The sequence below is a fragment of the Gossypium hirsutum genome, chromosome A05, assembly GCF_007990345.1.
Source record: "Gossypium hirsutum isolate 1008001.06 chromosome A05, Gossypium_hirsutum_v2.1, whole genome shotgun sequence".
NCBI classification, from domain to species: Eukaryota; Viridiplantae; Streptophyta; class Magnoliopsida; order Malvales; family Malvaceae; genus Gossypium; species Gossypium hirsutum.
Genome location: NC_053428.1, coordinates 78,293,323 through 78,316,808, shown reverse-complemented (window position 1 = coordinate 78,316,808; position 23,486 = coordinate 78,293,323). Strand labels below are relative to the sequence as shown.

Below are 23,486 nucleotides of genomic sequence, written 5' to 3'. Positions count from 1 at the left end.
GAAAGAACATCAACGACGAAAAAACAGTACATTCTAAAATGATTAATCTGTTCCTAAGTCAGGAGATCAGAGTTAAGTACTACTTTGTAAAGTCCCAAATGGTGAAATACCGTGTTGGCACGAATCTATTCTCTCAAAACACATTAAGCGTACAACAAAATTTATATATTATACAAACTCAGGATAATTGAAACAGTGTTGCAATGATCTCAACCTGCGGATTGAGCAATAAATAAGTGGAAGTGAAGCCGTGTTAATGGTGCATCTCAGGCATCACCAAAACCAACTGTAGCGGCTATCCACAGCCTTCATAACAGTCGGAACTAAGGGCATTCGTCCAAACTCATCCACAAACTTGTTGACACATTCTGTTCTTCTTTCACTATGACCTCCCAGGTTGCTAATGCCAGTTGAACCGATCTCAAATATTTTCCCTACCATTGGAGCACAAGAATTAACATATAATGATGTAAGAGTAAGCAAGGAAATTCGTAAAATTTTAAAAGAAAGAATGAAAGAAGTTGGTTGAAACAAAACCCTAGATAATTTTCAACTTCAAGAATCTGGAAGAAAGAACTCAATCAAAGCAACTTCTTTTGAGATCAAAGCAAAAGATAACATTACTAGCCAAAATATTTAACATCTGTTAGCCAAAATCAGTACCATCTATACGAATACTATGCCCATAGAACTAAACTATGACTAGTCTTGTAACTGCCCATCGCAACATCTTGATTGTACATGCTTTCTATTATTTAAAGGCTTTTTTCTTAATGCACATGTGGTATGCCCCGCCAATCATTTTTGCATAACATGAGGATCACAAAAGAGAGAAAAATATTTGTATATAGATTCCTTTAGATTTTACCTTTCACCCAAATGGGAGGAGCATCTGTCGCATTTGCAACAAGAAATGACATCGCAATATCTTCACAATTCCTGGTGAATTCAGCCATGGAGTTAGTATAATAAAAGAACATGTAAGTTGCATATAATGATGAAACCATTTAAAAAGTCCGCAATAGTAGTAAATGAAAAGGGACCTGTTCTTGGTTATGTATTCTTTAAGTGATGCAGGCATCTCATCAGTGTAAAGTTTGAGATACTTCTTGTGGAAGAAGGCAGCCTTTGAGAGTACCATGCTGTATGTACCAGTCCACCAAACTGACCACCATCCGCCATATTTGTATTTATTCTCTCCTTTCTGCATAAAGATGAAATCAAGAGCTTATCTTTTCTTTTCAAGTAATTTGAATATCTTGCAGTGCAGGAGGTTTATGATCCTCACATTTATGACAACTAAGAAAAAAGAGTTTTGTAATCAATCCATTAGTCAATGCCAAGTAAAAGTTTCAATCAATGGTATACAATATTAACATACGGATAAAGCTACAAGATTTTGTTTAGTAACATGTTAAGTTTCATGAATTTCTCAATGAAGACAACAGATATGAAGCTCAGTGCCAGAAGTAGGCATATTTACAATCATAAGTCAGAAGTCTGAAACTGTATGCCTAAACTTACCAAAGGAAACTGATACAGCAAGGCTAACATCAAAATTGCAGAACATATGCGCACCTTTTGATCTACCCAATGCATACGAGGAACATATCCCACCATTGTATCTGAGGCACTTTGCCAAACAGTGAAAGCAAATTCTACAGAAGTGCAAGGGAATATAACATCATCATCAATTGAGAAAACCGCATCCGTCTTCAAATCCTTAATTTCTTTAAATCTGTTGTTCAAGCTATCTTCTTTATTGATATCAAAGACCAACTCAACTTGCTGATCCTTTCTAGAGTTTGAACGCACAACATGGTTGAGATATCTTTTAAGCGAATCAGATGGAGGATCCGGCTCACTCCATACAATATGTACAGAATCGAGCCTCGGACATGACGTGTAGTGGGAAATCGACTTCTTCAAGAGATCATATCTTTTCCAAGTATTCATTACAATCGAGTATCTTCCCCTGTACTTACACAACCCAGTAATGAAAATCATCACTTTATTATCAAATCTGGAAATTTTTTCAGTAAATGCCTTTAATAGATTTAAGTTTCTACTGTATATCAATCATTTGTTGAAATTTTTAGTAACAATATAAGCTCAGAGTGATTTTGTTCGTGTTCAAGATCCCTAAGAAAATTTAAAAAAAAAAGAACTTTTAAAAGATATGAACTTTCCTATACAAAAAAAAAACACCCTTCTTTATACATCTAAACAGAATAAACACCAAAAAGAACCTTTAAATTTGAAGTTAGAATTATCAATCACTTCCTAATATTTTAAGCTAAAACGGGTTTAGTTTCAGATCCTAACTGTTGTTATGGTTTAAAAATAATTAAATTACCATAAATAAAAGAACTTGATAACAATTTGATGGAGTTTCCAATAAAAATCTTGATTTAGATGATATATTTACTCGAAGTTTCCAAAAACAAACGAACCTCTTTTAGTCATGGTTCCTTTTTTTTTATATCTAAACTTGGAAACTACTCAACAAAAATCTGAAAGAAAATTCAAACGAAAATATAAGATTATAAAAGTTAATATATAGTAATAGGGAGATGCACCTTGGAGAAGAAGAGCGGTCAAAGTCACCGGTCCATCCCATAAACGAAGAACTGTCGCGGTTTCGGTTCGCGATTGCGAGTAGACTTAACACGACGCAACCGCAGAGAAGGATCTTGATCTTTGCCGATCCAAGCGTCCCGATCCCAACTTGACGCAACTTGAAAACCGATCGACGGCTAATAGGTAAACCGCCCCTCATCGTCTTCTATCACTCTAATTCCTCAATCTCCCCCCTTTCCCTTTTTCCTTATAAGAAGACTGAGTCGATCTGAAGTCTGAACTCGAGGGATGTGACGTTGAATGGAGCCCGAGTCACGAAACTGAAAATTTCATCCGCCGCTTGTTGAATTGCTATTTATATGATTCGGCTCCGGTGCGGTGAGAGGGAAGTAGATTTGTCGCCGGTGAGGAAGAACCGGTGAAGGGAAAAGGGTGGGGAGAGTTATAGGGTGTGGTTATGTGTATGAGGTTAAGGAGGTAGAGTCCCATAAGATGGATGCTAGGGTAACGCGCGGAGGGATATTATTGGCTGAAACTGAGATGTTGATGTGCTCGTGGTTTTTTATTGCCCATTGCAATGTACGTTCGGGGTTCGTTCCTTTTTAAGAATTCTCAGATCAGGATAGAAGAAAAGATACGTTGATGTGAAAGGAAGTATTGAGAACCGTTGGATTAAAATGGTTCATGACAGTTACTGAGGTTGACCCTTAGCCGACAAGATATTTTATAATTAGGACTTATTCAAATTTATTTGATTTGTTCCAGTAAAATATTTTTAAAAATTCTTCAAACAGCAACACGCTTATGACCACTTCGACGTTAGACCATAAATCAATAAATATAAAAATAATTTTAAAAGAAAATAACTTTATTCTTTTTCTTGTTCATTTGCTTATCTTTATTCGAGGGATTTTTACTATAACAATATGAAAAAAAATTAAAATAGGATGTCTTTAAGATTAAATACGAAAACAGATCATTGCAAGGGTGGTGCATAGGCGGCACCACCCTCAAATCTAAACATTTTTTATAGATTTGCATGTTAAAAAAAAAAGAATAGGACAAAAATAATAATAAAATAAGGGTGGAGGGTACCCCACAGGCGGCAACGCTCACTCTTCTGCACCGACGGGACTCCTCACTGCCACCGACGGGACTGCTCTGAGCCATTTCTTTTGTTTTATTATGTGTTTGAGGACCCTAAAATAGTCCCCAATTTCTTTGTGTGCGTGAGTGAAGAAGAAGAAGAAAGGGAGAAGGAGGAGGAGAAGAAGAAGAAGAAGGAAGAGGCAACATTGGTGAGGGAAGAAAAAAGAAAAAGAAAAAGAGAAAGAAAAAGAGAAGGAGAAGAAGAAGAGGAGGGAGGGAAGGAAAAAAAAAGTAATATTTTTTTAAAGAAATAATTTTTAATTGTTAATTTAAGGAAATAAATGATTTATATTAATTGTTAATGTTATTATTGTTGATTGATTTTGATTTAATTTTTAAATTTAATTTTTTGTAAGGTATATTTTGGATAAAAAGAGATATTAAGGTATGTTTGTATTTATTTTATTTTTTATATATATTCATAATTTATTTTTAATTTTCATTGAAGTAAAAAATCCTATCTATGTTATGTACAAAAAATATTTTATTATTATTTTATTTAATTTATTTGGTAAGTGTGTTTTAGGTTAATTAGATATATTTTTTATTAATTTTATTTGGCATGTTATATTTTGATTTTTTTATGTGATGAGTTTTTTTACAAAAATAGTATAAAAATATTAAAAGAATAACTTAATAGTATATTTTAAAAAATATATTTTAAAAAATCCAAAAATAAAATAAAAAAGGTCAAAATCAGAGTTTTTTACTAAATTAATATAAATATACTAAAATAATACATATGAAACATTATGTACTAAAATAATAAAAAAATAAAATACGAAAATAGTATATTTTGAAAAATAAAATTCGAAAATAAAATAAAAAACAAACGGCCAAAATCAGAATTTTTTACTAAATTAATATAAAAAACTAAAATAATACATTTGAAACATTATGTACTAAAATAATATAAAAAAATAAAATACGAAAATAGTATATTTTAAAAAATAAAATCCGAAAACAAAATAAAAAACACCAAAATCACATATTTTTACTAAATTAATATAAAAAACTAAAATAATACATGAAACATTATGTACTAAAATAATATAAAAAATACGAAAATAATATATCTTAAAAAATAAAATCCGAAAATAAAAATAAAAAGGGCCAAAATCAGAGTTTTTTTCTAAATTAATATAAAAAAACTAAAGTAATACATGAAACATTATGTACTAAAATAATATAAAAAACAAAATACGAAAATAATAAATTTTAAAAAATAAAATCCGAAAATAAAAATAAAAAGGCCAAAATCAGAGCTTTTTCTAAATTAATATAAAAAAACTAAAATAATACATTTGAAACATTATGTACTAAAATAATATAAAAGAATAAAATATGAAAATAGTATATTTTAAAAAATAAAATCCGAAAACAAAATAAATAAAACGGCCAAAATCACAGATTTTTATTAAATTAATATAAAAAAACTAAAATAATACATGAAACATTATGTTCTAAAATAATATAAAAAATAAAATACGAAAATAGTATATTTTAAAAAATAAAATCCGAAAATAAAAAATAAAAAGGGCCAAAATCAGAGTTTTTTTTCTAAATTAATATAAAAAAACTAAAATAATATATTTGATACATTATGTACTAAAATAGTATAAAAAATAAAATACGAAAATAGTATATTTTAAAAAATAAAATCCGAAAATAAAATAAAAAATAAACGGCCAAAATCAGAGTTTTTTATTAAATTAATATAAAAAAAAACTAAAATAATACATTTGAAACATTATGTACTAAAATAATATAAAAAATAAAATACAAAAATAGTATATTTTAAAAAGTAAAATCCGAAAATAAAATAAAAAAAACGGTCAAAATCAGAGTTTTTTATTAAATTAATATAAAAATAATACAAAAATAATACATTTGAAATATTATGTACTAAAATAATATAAAAAATAATATACGAAAATAATATATTTTAAAAAATAAAATCTAAAAATAAAATAAATACCAAAATATATTGAACTACATGCCGGGTATATTATATATATTATAATTTAAACCAAAATATTTTACTTATTATCATTTTAAAATAATAATAAAAATATTTGTATTTGAATTGGGTATATTTATTTTTTTTAATGTAGTATGACAAAAATATGCTGTCGAAAAAACGGTTTGGTATTTTTTTGTAATTAAAAGCAATATATAAAATTTAGTTATTTTGACAAATATTTAAAATCCATCAAACAGTAAAATTAATAACCGAAATTTATTTGAAATTGCAGGTATGGCAATGGCTTCATTGATTAAGGAAGATCTTCACATAGCTGACACAGTTAATAAAAAGGTAATATATTGTTATTTGTTACTCACAGGTTCCATTAAAAAAGATTTATGTAATTTACGGAAATAAATTTTGTTATTATAACTTTTTTCTGCAATTTAACATTGTCAGGATTCGTACCGCGTATTAAGGGGCCGGGTGAATGGTTGAGGATATTCCCCAGATGCACGACTGATGCCGTACTTGGAGCTAGCTGGATTCGGGTCAGCAGGATTGATCCGGACGTTTGATTTGCGGTACGATTTAATATTCGCATTGGTTGAGCGTTGGCGCTCGGAGACCCACACTTTTCATTTGCCGTGTGGGGAGTGCACTGTTACTCTGGAGGATGTTGTACTGCAACTTGGGCTCCCAATCGACAGGAATCCGGTAACGGGCGTAAGTGCGATAGCTGAGCCGGCTGCACTTTGTTATAGCCTCCTAGGAGCCTCGCCCGGCGATGATAAGTCCAATTTATCGGTTTTGAAATTTACATGGTTGAAAGCAAATTTTCAGCATTTACCAGATAATGCCACTGAAGAAAAGTTGATGTGCGCAGCTCGAGCGTACATTATGCATATTATAGGGGGTGTATTGATGCTCGATACGAACAACAACAGGGTTCATATCATGTATTTACCTCTATTAACTGATTTGCATAATGTTCGTTCGTATAGCTGGGGCTCCGTAGTTCTGGCTATGTTGTATCGTGAGCTTTGTCGGACAACAAAGCCTCATACTGCAGACATAGGCGGATGCCTTATATTGTTGCAGCCATGGGCTCTTTATCGAATGCCATTCTTGGTATCGGTTAGTCACCAGCCATACGTGTATCCACTAGTTAACAGGTGATAAAATTTAACTTGTTATTAATTGATAGTTTCTTTATAATGATACTATTCTAACGATACTATATTTCTTTGAAATTTGTTTCCGTAGATGGAGTATTTATCCAGGTATCGGGAGGTCGTACACTGTCTCGATATATCGTTTGTTGATTGAGCAACATGTTGGAGAAGGGGTAAGCTATTCCAATATTTGCGACATGTAATTACTTTATATATCTTACTCAAACCGTGTGAAATTTTAACCATGGTATTAATCGTGTAGTTTATTTGGATGTCATATCGTAGACCAGAAATTGTGGCCATTATACCATCTTCTGCCTACATTCATTCTCAATTGTGGTGCACTAACGCACCAATTATCAGTTTCAATGTAGTCGAGTGGTACCATGGGGATCGAGTACTACGACAGTTTGGTTGCATCCAGTATATCCCAGATCCGCCAAAGGAGGTGGGGAAGGTTTACGGCATCAACAAGAGAGGGAAACATGGAATACATTGGGGGGTTGCGCACTGGGGATATATTACGGTGTGGGATAATCGAATGGGTCGAAGACCTCGGATGGATATGTCTTCCGATTTGCAACCGTCGCCAGAGTACATGCAATGGTACTTTAGTATGGGAAAGCCATATTTACTTGGTGCCCAGTCGACTGTAGTCCCCCCGCATGTGCAGCGACCTGGGGCATACGAGCCAGTGGCCGATATAGAGCCCGATCCACAGCCAGATCTCGAGCCCGAGTGAGAGGTGGAGCCCGAGGCACAGCCTGAGGCCGAGTCTGAGCAATCATATTCACATTCGGCTGATACTTCTTATCATCCGGATTTCCTAGACAACGAATATTTCCTGGGCTCGTCAGGGGGCGGCCATCATTACGAGTTTGATATCTTTGGGTCGTCTCCATCGCAGCACAGCACTTCTCTCGGCCTGTATCCCCCTCAGTACAGCACTAGCCTTGGCCCATATCCACCGCAGTACTCCACTCCTCCTGGGATGTATCCGCTGCAGTATGGCACCCCTCCCGGCTCAAGTTCATCGATGCCATTCAAGCCATATGATTTTTCTTCCTTGTATCAGACACCCTCACCTGCGACTGAAGAGGATGTTGGTCATCGTGATCACCCACAACGTGAATATCGACCTCCAAATAGGTATACCCCTAGGACCACACCATCTAACCATCAACTTTAGGGGTTTATTGGGTTTTGATATTAAAAAAGTTTGTATTTCTGTTTATATATTTATTTAGATTAATTGGAACTTTGAAAATTGTAACAAAATTTGACCATAATGTAAATTAGATTAATTTGGACATTTTGAACATTAAAACACTAAAACTTAACAAACTTAGTATTGTAACATAAATTAAATACATTACAACATTAATCTAATTGGAACAAACTTTGTAATATAATTTTTTTATATAAATTAAATACATTACAACATAGGCTCAATTCCTACCTGATCGTGATGATTGTCCAATATGATAGTTTCGCTGCAGGCATTTACTCCGATTATGGCCAGCTAACCTGTAAAATTTACAACGCTTACCATCGGATTTCTCCCTAATGTCCATCTCATTACGAATTTTGGATGATTGCGGACGACCTCTAGGATTCCTGCGTAGCCCTCTGTCTGGGACAAGTTCGAAAGTCGTCGGAGGTACCTCCCACGTAGACAAGTCAGGCAGGACAGGGAACTCATTTTCCCAGACACATAACGTGTGCTCAAGTGTGTACACATCATCGACAAATTTTTCAACATTAAGGTTCACCTTAGCACACGCTGCCACGACATGCGCACATGGATAATGAAGTGTTTGGAACCTCCTGCAATCACACCGTCTGTTTCGGAGATCAACTCCATAAGACCTAGGTGGTATACCGGGTCGACGACTGATGGTCTCTATAACACGAAATGTTTCATGGCGTCGTGAATATATTTCTACATTCATCGACCTCGCCATCCGACGGTTTGCAACCATTGCATCCCTGACATCTTCGACAAACACGTATCTCGCCTCTATCTGGTTGACTTGTTGCTGACCCATTCTTGGCATCAAGGTTTCCAACCTGTAAAATGTAGTCGAAAAGACAGATGAAATCGAAAGATGTCGTGTTTTCAACAACACAGCGTTGACCCCCTCCACTAAGTTTGTGGTCATTTGACCATAATGAAAGCCCTCATCAAAACTTTGAGCCCATTGCCATGGCTCCATAGTACCCAACCACTGTTGGAAAGATGTGTTCGTTTGACCCTTCATGTCACTCTCAAGTCGAGCCATTCTTTGGCGAAAAATATGTGGCTCCAGCTCGTGCGCTGTATATGTATTAAGGAAAGATAAGTTACAGTATTGGCCTAAAGCATTAAAACATATGTTGAAAAGATAAGGTAATCATTTACCCATTTTCACAACTTGTCTCTTCCAGTCTGCATTCTTATAATCTCGATGAAAGTTAGCCGCGATGTGCTGATACAGTAAACAGATCTCCATGGTACACCGGAACGCCTAATGGCGGCAATTAATCCTTTCCCTTTATCGGAGATGATACAAATATTATCGTTGCTAATAACAATACCTCCGCAAGTTGGTAAGGAAGAATTCCCACGATTCCATGTTCTCCTTATCTACGATGGCAAATGCTATCAGGAGCACATTCCTGTTGCCGTCTTAAGCAATCGCAAGAAGTAAGATCTGTGTATATTTTCCATATAGCCACGTCCCATCTACTTGCACAAACGCCTTGCAATGGGGAAATGCGCGCACACATGGATCAAACGTCCAGAACATCCGATGGAAAATTCTTTTTTCTAGCTGTAATTGGTCATCCGGGCCGTAATAAGGTCGTGTCTGTAACTCAATGATAGTCCCAGGTACGTACTCCCGCATAGCGGCTATCCATCCCTGTAACCCGTTATACGATGCATCGAAATCCCCATACAATTTCTCCATTGCCATTTGTTTAGCTATCCACGCCTTTCGATATGATACTCGATACTGAAACCGTGCCTGCATTTCGTCAATCAGTACTGAAACTTTAATGGTTGGAATGTCCTTCACCATTGGCATGATAAACGTACATATAGTTTTGGAATAAAGTTTTCCATGGTCTTCAGTCATACGTATTGATGTGCACGTGTGAGGCCCAACAAATTTGCATATCTCCCACATCTACGATTTTTGAATAAATGCAGCTCGTACACGCCAATTACAGCCTTCCGCCGACTTCCAATGTAATATCCTGAATTAGGGCTTAATCGGAATAGTGATTTCGTGACCACAAATCCAAGATAGAAATAATTATTTTATAATTATTTTGATGATTATGATATGATTGCATGATTGTGTGAAAATTTCGTGATGAAATTCTATGCCTAAAGTGCTTAAATTGAAAGTAGGGACTAAATCGAATAAGTTGCAAAACTTGCATTCTAGAAGTTTTTAGTATGAAATTGTTTTGAAATATTAATGAGGAGGTCTTAAATAGCAATTTGACCAATTTTAAGTTCATGGAAAAAATTAGGACATGGAAGGAATTTTTGGAAAGTTTAGTAGTAAGGGTATTTTGGTCATTTAGTTATTAAAATGAATTAAAAACAAATTAAAAGCCAATTTTTGTCCATCTTCTTCATTAGGCTGAAATTTCAAGGGTTCTCCATAGCTAGGGTTTGTTTCAAGCTTCCAAGCTCCATAGTAAGTGATTCCAAGCCCCGTTTTTAATGTTCTTTACGTTCTTGGAATCCCGGTAGCTCGATTAAGCTTATGTTAGCAATAATTCAACCTAGGGTTTATATTTGGAAAAATACCCATAGGTGAAATTTGTGTATTTTGATGTTTTATGATAGAATATGAGGTTTTAAATTATGTTAGACAACTTGTGCTACTCGGTTTTGAGTGAAAACGAGTAAAAGGGCTTAATCAGTAAAAATACCTAATAGTCACAAGTATATGTTAGAGAGAGAATTTGATGTTGCCATAGAAGGGAAAAGTGATCAGCATGTTATAAAACATAAGAATAAGGAATAAAGTTTAATTCCCGAGCCTAGGGGCAAAAGTGTAATTATGCAAAAGTTTAGGGGCAAAAGTTTAATTTTTCCAAAGTTCGTATTAAATGCTGTTTTGATGAATGTATGTATTAAATAAGATTAATTTGGCATTATAGATCAAGAGAAACGAGATTCAAGTCGCGATCGAGGAAAAGAAAAGGTTGTGGACTAAATTGCAAAATCTTTATATTTTGGTACCAAGGTAAGTTCATGTGTAAATAATGTAGCATAAATGTTATTTTTAAGTTATTAATGTTAATTATATGATATGCTGATTTTTAATCGTGAAATATTATGCTTTGTGGTTAATGTTGAGTAATATGCAAATTATGTTTACTACTTGATAAATATGAATTGCTACCGAGTATCGGTTCCGGTATTCCATGGAAGACGGCAAATGTGAGATCGAGGGAAAAAGCCCGTTTGAACCTTAGGAATAGATTAGGATACAAGTGACATGTCACTAGGATGGTTGAGCATCCGAACTCGTTGAGTTGAGTCCGAGTTCGTGAAATGTAACTAGGCATCCGAACTTGTTGAGTTGAGTCCGAGTTCACTTATGGATGCGAACGCCCGAGCTCGTTGAGTTGAGTCCGAGTTCACTTATGGGCGGGTTACATGGTAGCTTGATTACATATGAGGCACTTATGTGCAAATTATCCGTGTATCCGAGTTGTATTCCGATGTGTTCAACGGGTGAAATTTCTAGTGAAATGGAAGAACACTTAAGATGCAAGTGACGTTTTGGTAAGTGTTGTGAAATGGACACTTTGGACAGGTATGTTCTTAACCCTCGGGTTGAAAATAGAAACAACAACGATAAGGTGGTAAGATGATGAATGATGTTTAGAAATGTGATATATGTTTTGGTGATACCATGCTAAAGTTGTTTGGTATATTAGTATTGTTATGTTACTTGTTATTTACATATGAACTTACTAAGCATTTATGCTTACTCCCTCCTCTTTATTTACTGTAGTTTTGAACAAGCCAGCTCGGGAATCGGGACGGGTCGAAGGTTCGATCACACTATCCAAAGGACTTTCATCTGGGTAAATGGCTTGTAAAACTTAAGTATTGCATGTATAGCAATATACTTGTTTTGTGTGAATAATTTTATGATATGGCCATGTTTGGTTGAGAAAATGTTTGATATTGATAAGTCATGGTGATGGCTAATTTAGATCATGTTTGATATTATGGAAGTTTAATAGGTTATCTAGTTCATAGAAATTCATGGAAAGATAAAACTTGCCTTAAAACAGAATATTGCTGCAGCAATGATATGAATTTGAAAAATCACTAAAAATAGTATAAATGGAAATAAATAATGAGTAAGTTATGAAATTGAAGCTTAATGAGTCTATTTTCATGTGGATTGAACAAAACAGGCATATAAATTATATTTTATGAGATATTTAAACTTTTGTGAAACAGGGCCAGAATGATTTCTGGATCCCCTGTTCTGACTTTAAAAATTCATAATAAATTTTAAAAAAATAATTATAAGTTTTTCTTGATATTTACAGATTCCTTATTGAGTCTAGTTTTCATAAAAACAAACCTTGTAGTCATTGAAAATCTGTATAGAGAGATATCTGATTCGTAATACACAGATGTCAGAGCAGTAAAACCCTGAAACAGGGGAGACTTTAACTAATAAACTGTACTAATTGGCCTATCCAAAAATTCTAGAAAAAAATTAATAAATAGATATATGAGTCTAGATTTAGGTAAAATTTACTGATCTTGATTTTGAGTTTCGTAACTCGAGATATGATTTTTCTTGTAACTGTGATGCGGGTAGTTGGAAAGCTGTGAATGTAGAAACAAATGATTTGAAGTTCTTAATTTGATAAATTATGTTCGGTAACCCCTCAAGCTCGACTCCGGCGACGGTTTCAGGCGTGGGGGCGTTACATCTAACACTCTTTAATAGATAATGTCGGTTTAGACACTGCAACTTTGTAATCCACTGATATATTCATGCTATACCGCTTAATAGCAAATACACACTCTTCTTTGCTTTCGAATCTCTGGCCTACCAATAACTCCTCATGATCATAATTTACGGCCAGCTGGTGAGTAAGAAGTATTTCAGGGTACTCCGGGAACTCAGCTTCATGCGCCGCGACGGGGTCTATGAGCGACATGTATGGCCCAGGGTTATTGTATATCACAATACGTCGCATCTGGTTCCCCACTGAAGATGCGTTAGTGTTTCCATCGTCATTCACATCTTCATCGTCAATATCATCGGGGACATCGTCCACATCGGGATCACTATCACTATCAACCTCTTCATCATAATGATCACTATTATCGTATCCATCATCACCAACTATGTCAATATCGGGTGTAACATTAAGATCGATATCGATCCCACGTATAGTCGATTCACTATCAATGTATGATATTGGAGCCACCACGCACGGTTCTTCAGTTGCATGTTCTTCACCATATACAGTGAGATCTTCATTCTGCTCCATACCGGCTAACTCAGCAAATAAGTGAATCGGTGAATTTTTGTCACTCCCATTCCCACAGTAAAGAGCTATCATTGTCTCCACGTCTTCGTCGTCTACAAGTTTTATTTCAGTGAATTTGATAGGATCTGTCGAAACTGGAAACTTGTAGAAAACTTTTGAGATCCTTCTCCCACAACGTCTAACAATTGTTGCATTAATTCTTCCCTTCATATCATCCAATAAGACATTTCTATTAAATCTCATTGCTATTTGTTGCCGATATTCAAATATGCATCCAACGGTTGTTGTTAAGATGATTCCATCGAAATAAACGCATACGAAAAACTGATTATCCATTCAATCTGTTAAAAAAATAAACAAAATTTCTCAAAACAATTTCGAACAATAAATAAATTACTTAAATACAAAATTAATTAATCAATACGCAATTTTTTTCATTCATAAGCCTATACTTTTTCAGTTTTAATTTTGTACATGAACAACATTTATTTTTACATTTAACCACTTATACTGAGTTCTACACTTTCTTCCATCTCCGATCCCGTATCTTCATCTGGAAATTCTCTACAATCCAATTTAGAAATTCTTGATTCTCTTCATATTCATCTTCTACAATCCAATTTGGAAATTCCTCGAGATCTTCTGCCTCTTCAATATTTATAATTGGTATTGAATATATAAGTTCTCTTGGTAATTTCCTAACAACTAATTTATCCATCCATGGTTTGTCAAATATATTTTGCTTCCCAATTAACTTTCGTGAACCTATACTTTGTCTCACTATTTTCCTTGCTCCATAAGATATTATAAACTTCGCGAAGTTTATAACTAGATTCCAATAGGTTCGTGGTACCGATGTCTTCCAAAGTTCGTCTAAAATGATTTGATGCTCCTGTGCTATTAATGTCCCTCTAAGGGTTAAGTATTGCACTTTATTGTTTCTAATCATTTCATGACCCATCCACAACACTTTTTGCATCTTTTGATTTATAGTAATAAGGTGTTGAACAATGTCTTCTTCTGGTTTCATTCTGTAATCTTGGACTTCTCTCATCATCTTATGAACTTTCTCCCTTTGTGCTAAACTTATTATCTCATCAGGCAATACCAAATATGTTTCCATTTCTAACAATATGTATAACAAAAATATTTTTAGTTGTTATCTGTAATATCCTGATTTTGGGCCTAGTTAAAATAGCAGTTTCGTGACCACAAAATCCGAGATAGAAATAATTATTTTATGATTATTTTGAGGTCTATGATATGATTGCATGATTGTGTGAAAATTTCGTGAAGAAATTTTATGCATAAAGTGCTTAAATTGAAATTAGGGACTAAATCGAATAATTTGTAAAACTTGCATCTAGAAGTTTCTAGTATGAAATTGTTTTGAAATATTCATTAGGAGGTCTTAAATAGCAATTTTACCAATTTCTAAGTCTATGGACAAAAATTGGACATGGATGGAATTTTTAGAAAGTTTAGTAGTAAGGGCATTTTGGTCATTTAGGGGTAAATGAATTAAAATACAAAATTAAAAGCCAATTTTGCTCATCTTCAACCCCATGGCCGAATATAGCAAGGAGAACCATGGCTAGGGTTTTTCAAGCTTCCAAGCTCGATTGTAAGTCCGTTCTAGCCTCGTTTTTAATGATTTTTACGTTTTTGGAGTCCCGGTAGCTCGATTAAGCTTATGCTAGCAATAATTCAACCTAGGGTTCATATTTGGAAAAGTACCCATAGGTTAAATTTGTGTATTTTGGTGTTTTATGATAGATTATGAGATTTTAAATTATGTTAGACAACTTGTACTACTCGGTTTTAAGTGAAAACGAGCAAAAGGGCTTAATTGGCAAAAATACCTAATAGTCATAAGTACATGTTAGAGTGAGAATTTGATGTTACCCTAGAAGGGAAAATGATCAGCATGTCATAAAACATAAGAAAATAGGCTGAAGTTTAATTTACGAGCTTTGGGGCAAAAGTGTAAATATGCGAAAGTTTAGGGGCAAAACTGTAATTTTGCTAAAATATGATTTTGGGTCAATTTGAATAATGTGAGTCCTAATTAGACTATATTTTAAATGATAGAGCAAGGAAAGCTAAAATTCAGGCTAAAATGGGGAAAATACCAAGTTGTGGACGAAATGGTAAAAGTAGCCATTTTCGCATACGAGGTAAGTTCATATGTAAATGTTGGTAACATAGTTATTATTTTAAATGTTTTAATATTATTTAAATGATATGATAATTATTATGAAATATTATACTGTGATAATTGTTTGTTAATATGTCAAATTATGTGATATACTTGGAAAATGTGAAATACTACCGAGTATCGGTAACGACATTTCGTAGAAGATGGTTGAGACACATGATTGGGAAAAAGGTCCCGTTAAACCTTAGGAATGGATTAGGATACAAGTGACATGTCACTAGGATATTTGGGCATCCGAACTCGTCGAGTTGAGTCCAAGTTCACTTATAGATGCGAATGTCCGAACTCGTTGAGTTGAGTCCGAGTTCGAGAGATGTAACTAGGCATCCGAGCTCGTTGAGTTGAGTCCGAGTTCACTTATGGATGCGAACGCCCGAGCTCGTTGAGTTGAGTTCGAGTTCACTTATGGGAGGGTTACATGGTAGCTTGGCTACATATGTGGCACTTATGTGCAAACTTTCCATGTATCCGAATTATATTCCGATGTGTTCAACGGGTAAAATTCTACTCAAATGGAGGAATACACGAGATGAAAGGGACGTATTGGTAAGTGTTGTGAAATGAATACTTTGAACAGTTATGTACTTAACCCTCGGGTTGAAAACTCGATATAACAACAATATGGTAAAATGATAAATGAAAATGTGATATGAATGTCTCGGTGATGATTATGCAAATGATGTTTTATGTTTGCGTATATAGTTGTGTTACTTGCTATTTGTATGTGAGCTTACTAAGCATTTATGCTTACTCCCTCCTTTTCATTCCTTGTAGTGTTGACAAGCCAGCTCGGAAATCCGGAACGGTCGGAGGCACACTCACACTATCCGTATACCATCTTGGCATAATGGCTTGTATATTTTGAGTATGGCATGTATAGCATTATAATCATTTTGTATATATGGTCTTATGATATGGTTATTGAGTGGTATGGAAATCCTTGGTAATGATTAGCCATTGGAATGGCTAATCATGATCATATTTGGTGTTATGTATGCTAAATTGCTAGCTAATCCATGGAAACCATGAAATAGGTAAAATTTACCATAAAATAGATTCAGACAGCAACAGTGATGTGAGTTTGAAAAATCATTAAAAATAGTAGAGATACAATTAGATGATGAATAAAATATAGAATTTAAGAATTATGAGTCTATTTTCATATGGATGGAACAAAACAGGTATATGAGTTATAGTTTATGAGATGTTTAAATTTTTGTGAAATAGGTCCAGAGCGATTTCTGGATCCCCTGTTCTGACTTTGGAAATTCACCATAAATTTTTCAAAGATAATTATAAGTCATGATTTATATGTACAGATTTCTTATTGAGTCTAGTTTTATTATAAACAAATGGCATAGTCATTGAAACTCTGTACAAGGAGATATCTGATTCGTAATACACAGAGGTCAGAGCAGTCGAACCCTGAAATAGGGGAGAATTTAACTAATAAACTTTACTAATTTGCTAGACCAAAAATTCTAGAAAAAAATTAGTAAATATATATATGAGTCTAGTTTTAGGGAAAATTTACGGAATTAGATTTCGAGTTTTGAAACTCGAGATATGAATTTTTAAGCAACTGTGACGCAAATTGCTAGCTTGACTGAAAAATTTAAAAATAAATTGTTTGAGCTGTTTAAGTAATGAATTAAGTCTGTTAACACCTCGTGTTCAACTCCGGCGATGGTCTCGGGTATGGGGCATTACATTTGGTGGTATTAGAGCAGGTTTAGTCGGTTCTCAGACTAACTTAGCATGTGTAAAAGTTTAGCTATACATGCCACTAATCTGTGATAGTGTGATGTCTTCCGACGCGTATGAGTACCGTCTTATTTAGACAGGGTACTCTCCAACCGAGCTGCGCCGACCATGTTCAATGCTATGTGAAGGTATTTGAGTAAAATTATGATTATGATAAGTCTCGGTTCAGAAAAGTATGAATAAAAGTTTATGATACATATGTGATAAATATCCATATTTGCTTAATGCTTATATGATGTAGTGTATATGGCTTACTTGATAAGATGAACGGAATAAATAGAAAGTAGTAGAGGTATGAATAAAAGTCATAATATTATTATACGAATGAAAATGTCCTTGTCTTGATTTGGACGTCGAATTTTGATGAATGCTAATGATATATAATTTTTATAAGATAAAGGATTATAATGAAATGAACTTATCTATGTTAAATTGTTGGACTGAATTATATGATTGTAATGATATGTACATGATGATGCACGAAATGAATGTTGTGATTGTGATGCAAATATCTATGTTTGTTTGGCCTTATATGATGTCATGAGCATGAATTAATTTAATTAAATGAATGGATAAGTAAAGCTATCTAGAAAACATAGAATGTATGCATAAGTATATTGTCTAAATGGGACAATAGGAAAATTTGTGTAAGCCAACATGAATGTTACATTGCCTGAATAAATGACATGATTTTGATGATGTTGCTATGATGATGGAAGTTGTGTCATATGTGTATGTATAAGAAAGTCGAGTCAGAGGTCCTACAACCCCTCCCCCTTACCGAAGTGGTACTTATAGTGGAATTTCATGAGATTTGTATTGAATAAGTTTCCGGTTGAGAACCCAAAGAGTTCAGTGATAGAATAATTATAAGTATGATCAGAGATTGAAAATGAGCTGATAAGTAAAGTCAGAGTCAGTAAAGTATCGGATTGATATAAAGATTATTGGAATTATGCACTGTCCTAGTTAGAGAAGGAAATTCTCTTTGGTAAATCGAATTACTCAGGTGCAAGGTCGAGAAAAGTGTAAATCAAAATTTATTCAGAACTGACCTTCTTTAGTGAATGGTTTAATATGAAATTTGTGATGGCAGAACTAGTTGGGGAAATGATATTTGAAATGTGAACTATCTGAGTGTGACAGTTATGACTGGACAGATTTAGAAGTCTCTTTTGAGATGTTCTATGTGTTTACCCGTTCTCAGAAATATTTCTATGGCTATTGATCCTTTGAAGAAATTCTTGTTATATGGGAATGTCTTCTAATTCTAGTGTTGGATGAAAGCATTGGTAGTCTAACTGGTTTATAATTTATATTGCTCTATTTCATCGGGTATTCTATTCCATTTCGTCTGATAAGAATTGATCAGAGAATACATATGATATTATGATTCTGTTTCTTCTACTTGACGCTTCATCTGATATATATGTATGGGAAGATATATTGTTCTTGTTATATTTGATTCCAGTGGGATTAAATGATGTTTTCTTTTGGACTTTCTTTCTTTAAAGAATTATCGGGGTATTCTGTATTTTCTCTATGAGTTTGGTTTTCGATTCTCCGGCATAGTATCGTATCTTGGATTTCTTTATTCGGTTTTCTTCTTATCTTTGTTCTATAATTTGTCAATTATGACTCATGTTCGAAGTACGTTCTTCAGCTCGTGATAATCATGTCAAATATGACTATACTTCTAATTTGATCTTGGTAATGTGGTGATTTTAGTATTGGGATTTTTTTTCTAATTTCTGTGTAAGGATTTGACATCAGTAAAGGCATAGGTGATAAAAGCGCGAGTTTCAGTTGGTATGGTGAATTATTTATTTGAAAGATTTCATGTGACAATTATGTCAGGATTATTTTTCTCAAGTCTGATAATATAATTTCATTTTTGTACTGATAAAAGAGTAAATAGTCTAAACGAGAAGTGTATATTTATTAGAAAGAGTTGGATATTAGTCACTACGAACGATAAGGTTTTCGTCTTATGAAAGCTGAAAAGTTTATTACATGTTGACAAAGTTTGGATAGATGAGAATATTGGTAACCGAAGCGTCTAAACTAGACTAGTCTACATTGAGTAAAGACTTCCTGAATTTCAGTAATGTACCGTTGTATGAATTGTGATGTGTTTCAAGACAGTGAGGTAATGTGATAGTTTAGAGCATTCGATGTTACATAAAATCGGAGTTGTTAAAGGGGTTAAAGCCGAGCATTGGAATCTATCAAAATTATCCTTGTCAGTGTTGATATTGGGATGGAAATGAGAAGGATTATTCTTGAGGCCATATCAAAATTAATTCCATAGCAGAAAGAGGAAAATGTGATGTATCCTATTGTTAAATGTTTAGCGAGATCTATAAATCATATCTGTATTGAATGAATTCCTACTCATCAGATTCATGGAATTTTAGGTCTCTTTGATTGTTGGATTTCTTGGAATTCCGGTCTCCATTAATCAAGTTAAGATCCGAATTTTATGTCATGATATCATGGGAAACTGAGAAGGGTTGAAAATTTAAGAACAGTTCAGAGTTGAGACTGTAAGCTTTCAGATCATATGAGAAATTAAAGAGATGTATTGGAGGTACAACCTAAGTGAAAGTTCTTCGGCACCGAATATGAGATTAAAAGTGAGGACCACTTTTCTGGTAAGATTTTCGGGGACGAAAATCCCTAAAGGGGGGAGAGTTGTAATATCCTGATTTTGGGCCTAGTCAGAATAGCGGTTTCGTGACCAAAAAATTTGAGATAGAAATAATTATTTTATGATTATTTTGAGGTCTATGATATGATTGCATGATTGTGTGAAAATTTCGTGAAGAAATTTTATGCATAAAGTGCTTAAATTGAAATTAGGGACTAAATCGAATAATTTGTAAAACTGCATTCTAGAAGTTTCTAGTATGAAATTGTTTTGAAATATTAATTAGGAGATCTTAAATAGAAATTTTACCAATTTCTAAGTCTATGGACAAAAATTGGACATGGATGGAATTTTTGGAAAATTTAGTAGTAAGGGCATTTTGGTCATTTAAGGGTAAAATGAATTAAAATACAAAATTAAAAGCCAATTTTGCTCATCTTCAACCCCATGGCCGAATATAGCAAGGAGAAACCATGGCTAGGGTTTTTTCAAGCTTCCAAGCTCGATTTTAAGTCCGTTCTAGCCTCGTTTTTAATGATTTTTACGTTTTTGGAGTCCCGGTAGCTCGATTAAGCTTATGCTAGCAATAATTCAACCTAGGGTTCATATTTGGAAAAGTACCCATAGGTGAAATTTGTGTATTTTGGTGTTTTATGATAGAATATGAGGTTTTAAATTATGTTAGACAACTTGTACTACTCGGTTTTGAGTGAAAACGAGCAAAAGGGCTTAATCGGTAAAAATACCTCATAGTCATAAGTACATGTTAGAGTGAGAATTTGATGTTACCATAGAAGGGAAAAATGATCAGCATGTCATAAAACATAAGAAAAATTTACGAGCTTTGGGGAAAAAGTGTAAATATGCGAAAGTTTAGGGGCAAAACTGTAATTTTTCAAAATATGATTTTGGGTCAATTTGAATAATGTGAGTCCTAATTAGACTATATTTTAAATGATAGAGCAAGGAAAACTAAAATTCGGGCTAAAATAGGGAAAATACCAAGTTGTGGACGAAATGGTAAAAGTAGCCATTTTCGCATACGAGGTAAGTTCATATGTAATGTTGGTAACATAGTTATTATTTTAAATGTTTTAATGTTATTTAAATGATATGATAATTATTATGAAATATTATACTGTGATAATTGTTTGTTAATATGTCAAATTATGTGATATACTTGGAAAATGTGAAATACTACCGAGTATCGGTAACGGCATTCCGTAGAAGATGGTTGAGACACATGATTGGGAAAAAGGTCCCGTTGAACCTTAGGAATGGATTAGGATACAAGTGACATGTCATTAGGATATTTGGGCATCCGAACTCGTCGAGTTGAGTCCGAGTTCACTTATGGATGCGAATGTCCGAACTCGTTGAGTTGAGTCCGAGTTCGAGAGATGTAACTAGGCATCCGAGCTCGTTGAGTTGAGTCCGAGCTCACTTATGGATGCGAACGCCCGAGCTCATTGATTTGAGTTCGAGTTCACTTATGGGCAGGGTACATGGTAGCTTGGCTACATATGTGGCACTTATGTGCAAACTTTCCATGTATCCGAATTATATTCCGATGTGTTCAACGGGTAAAATTCTACTCAAATGGAGGAATACTCGAGATGAAAGGGACGTATTGGTAAGTGTTGTGAAATGAATACTTTGAACAGGTATGTACTTAACCCTCGGGTTGAAAACTCGATATAACAACAATATGGTAAGATGATAAATGAAAATGTGATATGAATGTCTCGGTGATGATTATGCAAATGATGTTTTATGTTTGCGTATATAGTTGTGTTACTTGCTATTTGCATGTGAGCTTACTAAGCATTTATGCTTACTCCCTCCTTTTCATTCCTTGTAGTGTTGACAAGCCAGCTCGGAAATCGGGAACGGTCGGAGGCACACTCACACTATCCGTATACCATCTTGGCATAATGGCTTGTATATTTTGAGTATGGCATGTATAGCATTATAATCATTTTGTATATATGGTCTTATAATATGGTTATTGAGTGGTATGGAAATGCTTGGTAATGATTAGCCATTGGAATGGCTAATCATGATCATATTTGGTGTTATGTATGCTAAATTGCTAGCTAATCCATGGAAACCATGAAATCGGTAAAATTTACCATAAAATAGATTCAGACAGCAACAGTGATGTGAGTTTGAAAAATCATTAAAAATAGTAGAGATATAATTAGATGATGAATAAAATATTGAATTGAATAATTATGAGTCTATTTTCATATGGATGGAACAAAACAGGTATATGAGTTATATTTTCTGAGATGTTTAAATTTTTGTGAAACAGGTCCAGAGCGATTTCTGGATCCCCTGTTCTGACTTTGGAAATTCACCATAAATTTTTCAAAGATAATTATAAGTCATTATTTATATGTACAGATTCCTTATTGAGTCTAGTTTTATTAGAAACAAACAGAATAGTCATTGAAACTCTGTACAAGGAGATATCTGATTCGTAATACACAGAGGTCAGAGCAGTCAAACCCTAAAATAGGGGATACTTTAACTAATAAACTGTACTAATTTGCTAGACCAAAAATTCTAGAAAAAAATTAGTAAATATATATATGAGTCTAGTTTTAGGGAAAATTTACGGAATTGGATTTCGAGTTTTGAAACTCGAGATATGAATTTTTAAGCGACTGTGACGCAGATTGCTATCTTGACTGAAAATTTTAAAAATAAATTGTTTGAGCTGTTTAAGTAATGAATTAAGTCTGTTAACACCTTGTGTTCGACTCCGGCGACGGTCTCGGGTACGGGGCGTTACATTATCACTAATTAAAAATTACTTTATAATAATTTTACTAACATAAAAACTTTCAAATATATTTAAAAAATTTAAAACATAAAATTCACAATAAACACATAATTAATCTAAACACAAAACTTACTAACATTTCACAATAAATAAAATAAATTTTAAAACAAAACATAAAAGTAACAGTAACCAAACTATATAATACTAACAAAATAATTTTTTTCTTATCATAATCTATTTTATTTAAAAAATAACAACAAAAAAATTACCTTTTCTTTTCTTTCTTCTACTCCTTTCTTTCTTTCTATCTTCTTCTTCTGTAAATTTTTTTTTCCAATCTAGTAGTCGAATGGAGGGGGCAGGGTGAATATATACTAGAGGGGGTCAAAGCTGTGAGAAAGGCACCACTGTTGCCGCCTATGGGGTACCCTCCACTGGTGCCGCCTGTGGGGTACCCTCCACCCTTATTTTATTTTTTCCGTCCTATTCTTTTTTTTTTAACTTGCAAATCTGTCAGAAATGTTTGGATTTGAGGGTGGTGCCGCCTATGCACCATCCTCCATCACTTGCAATGACCCATTTTCGTATTTAATCTTAAGGACATCCTATTTTGGTTTTTTTTTCATATTATTATAGTAAAAATCCCCTTATCCGAAGAATAA

At 33.8% G+C, this 23,486-nt stretch overlaps 1 protein-coding gene across 2 annotated transcripts; it reads right to left on the bottom strand.

Moving 5' to 3' along the window:
* Positions 1-11: 11 nt before the first annotated feature.
* Positions 12-3,152, bottom strand: LOC107960341 (glycosylinositol phosphorylceramide mannosyl transferase 1). Of its 2 annotated transcripts, none has more exons than XM_016896676.2 (5): positions 2,580-3,152; positions 1,579-1,975; positions 1,044-1,204; positions 869-939; positions 12-434 (listed from the first exon to the last, which is right to left on the bottom strand). In XM_016896676.2, the coding sequence occupies exons 1-5, from the start codon at positions 2,777-2,779 to the stop codon at positions 274-276; spliced, it is 990 nt and encodes a 329-aa protein (XP_016752165.1). In that variant the 5' UTR covers positions 2,780-3,152; the 3' UTR covers positions 12-273. The 2 variants fall into 2 exon arrangements, with proteins under 2 accessions (XP_016752165.1, XP_016752164.1); XM_016896675.2 differs by having other exon boundaries at positions 1,525-1,975; positions 2,580-3,151.
* Between the last annotated feature and the right edge of the window lie 20,334 nt (positions 3,153-23,486).

Coding starts and splice junctions, on each gene's coding strand:
- LOC107960341 (XM_016896675.2), bottom strand. CDS start 2,779: ATGAGGGGCGGTTTACCTATTAGCCGTCGATCGGTTTTCAAGTTGCGT. Junction 1,976..2,579: donor GACCGCTCTTCTTCTCCAAG/GTGCATCTCCCT, acceptor GTGTAAGTACAG/GGGAAGATACTCGATTGTAA. Junction 1,205..1,524: donor TGCTGTATCAGTTTCCTTTG/GTAAGTTTAGGC, acceptor ATCTTTATGCAG/AAAGGAGAGAATAAATACAA.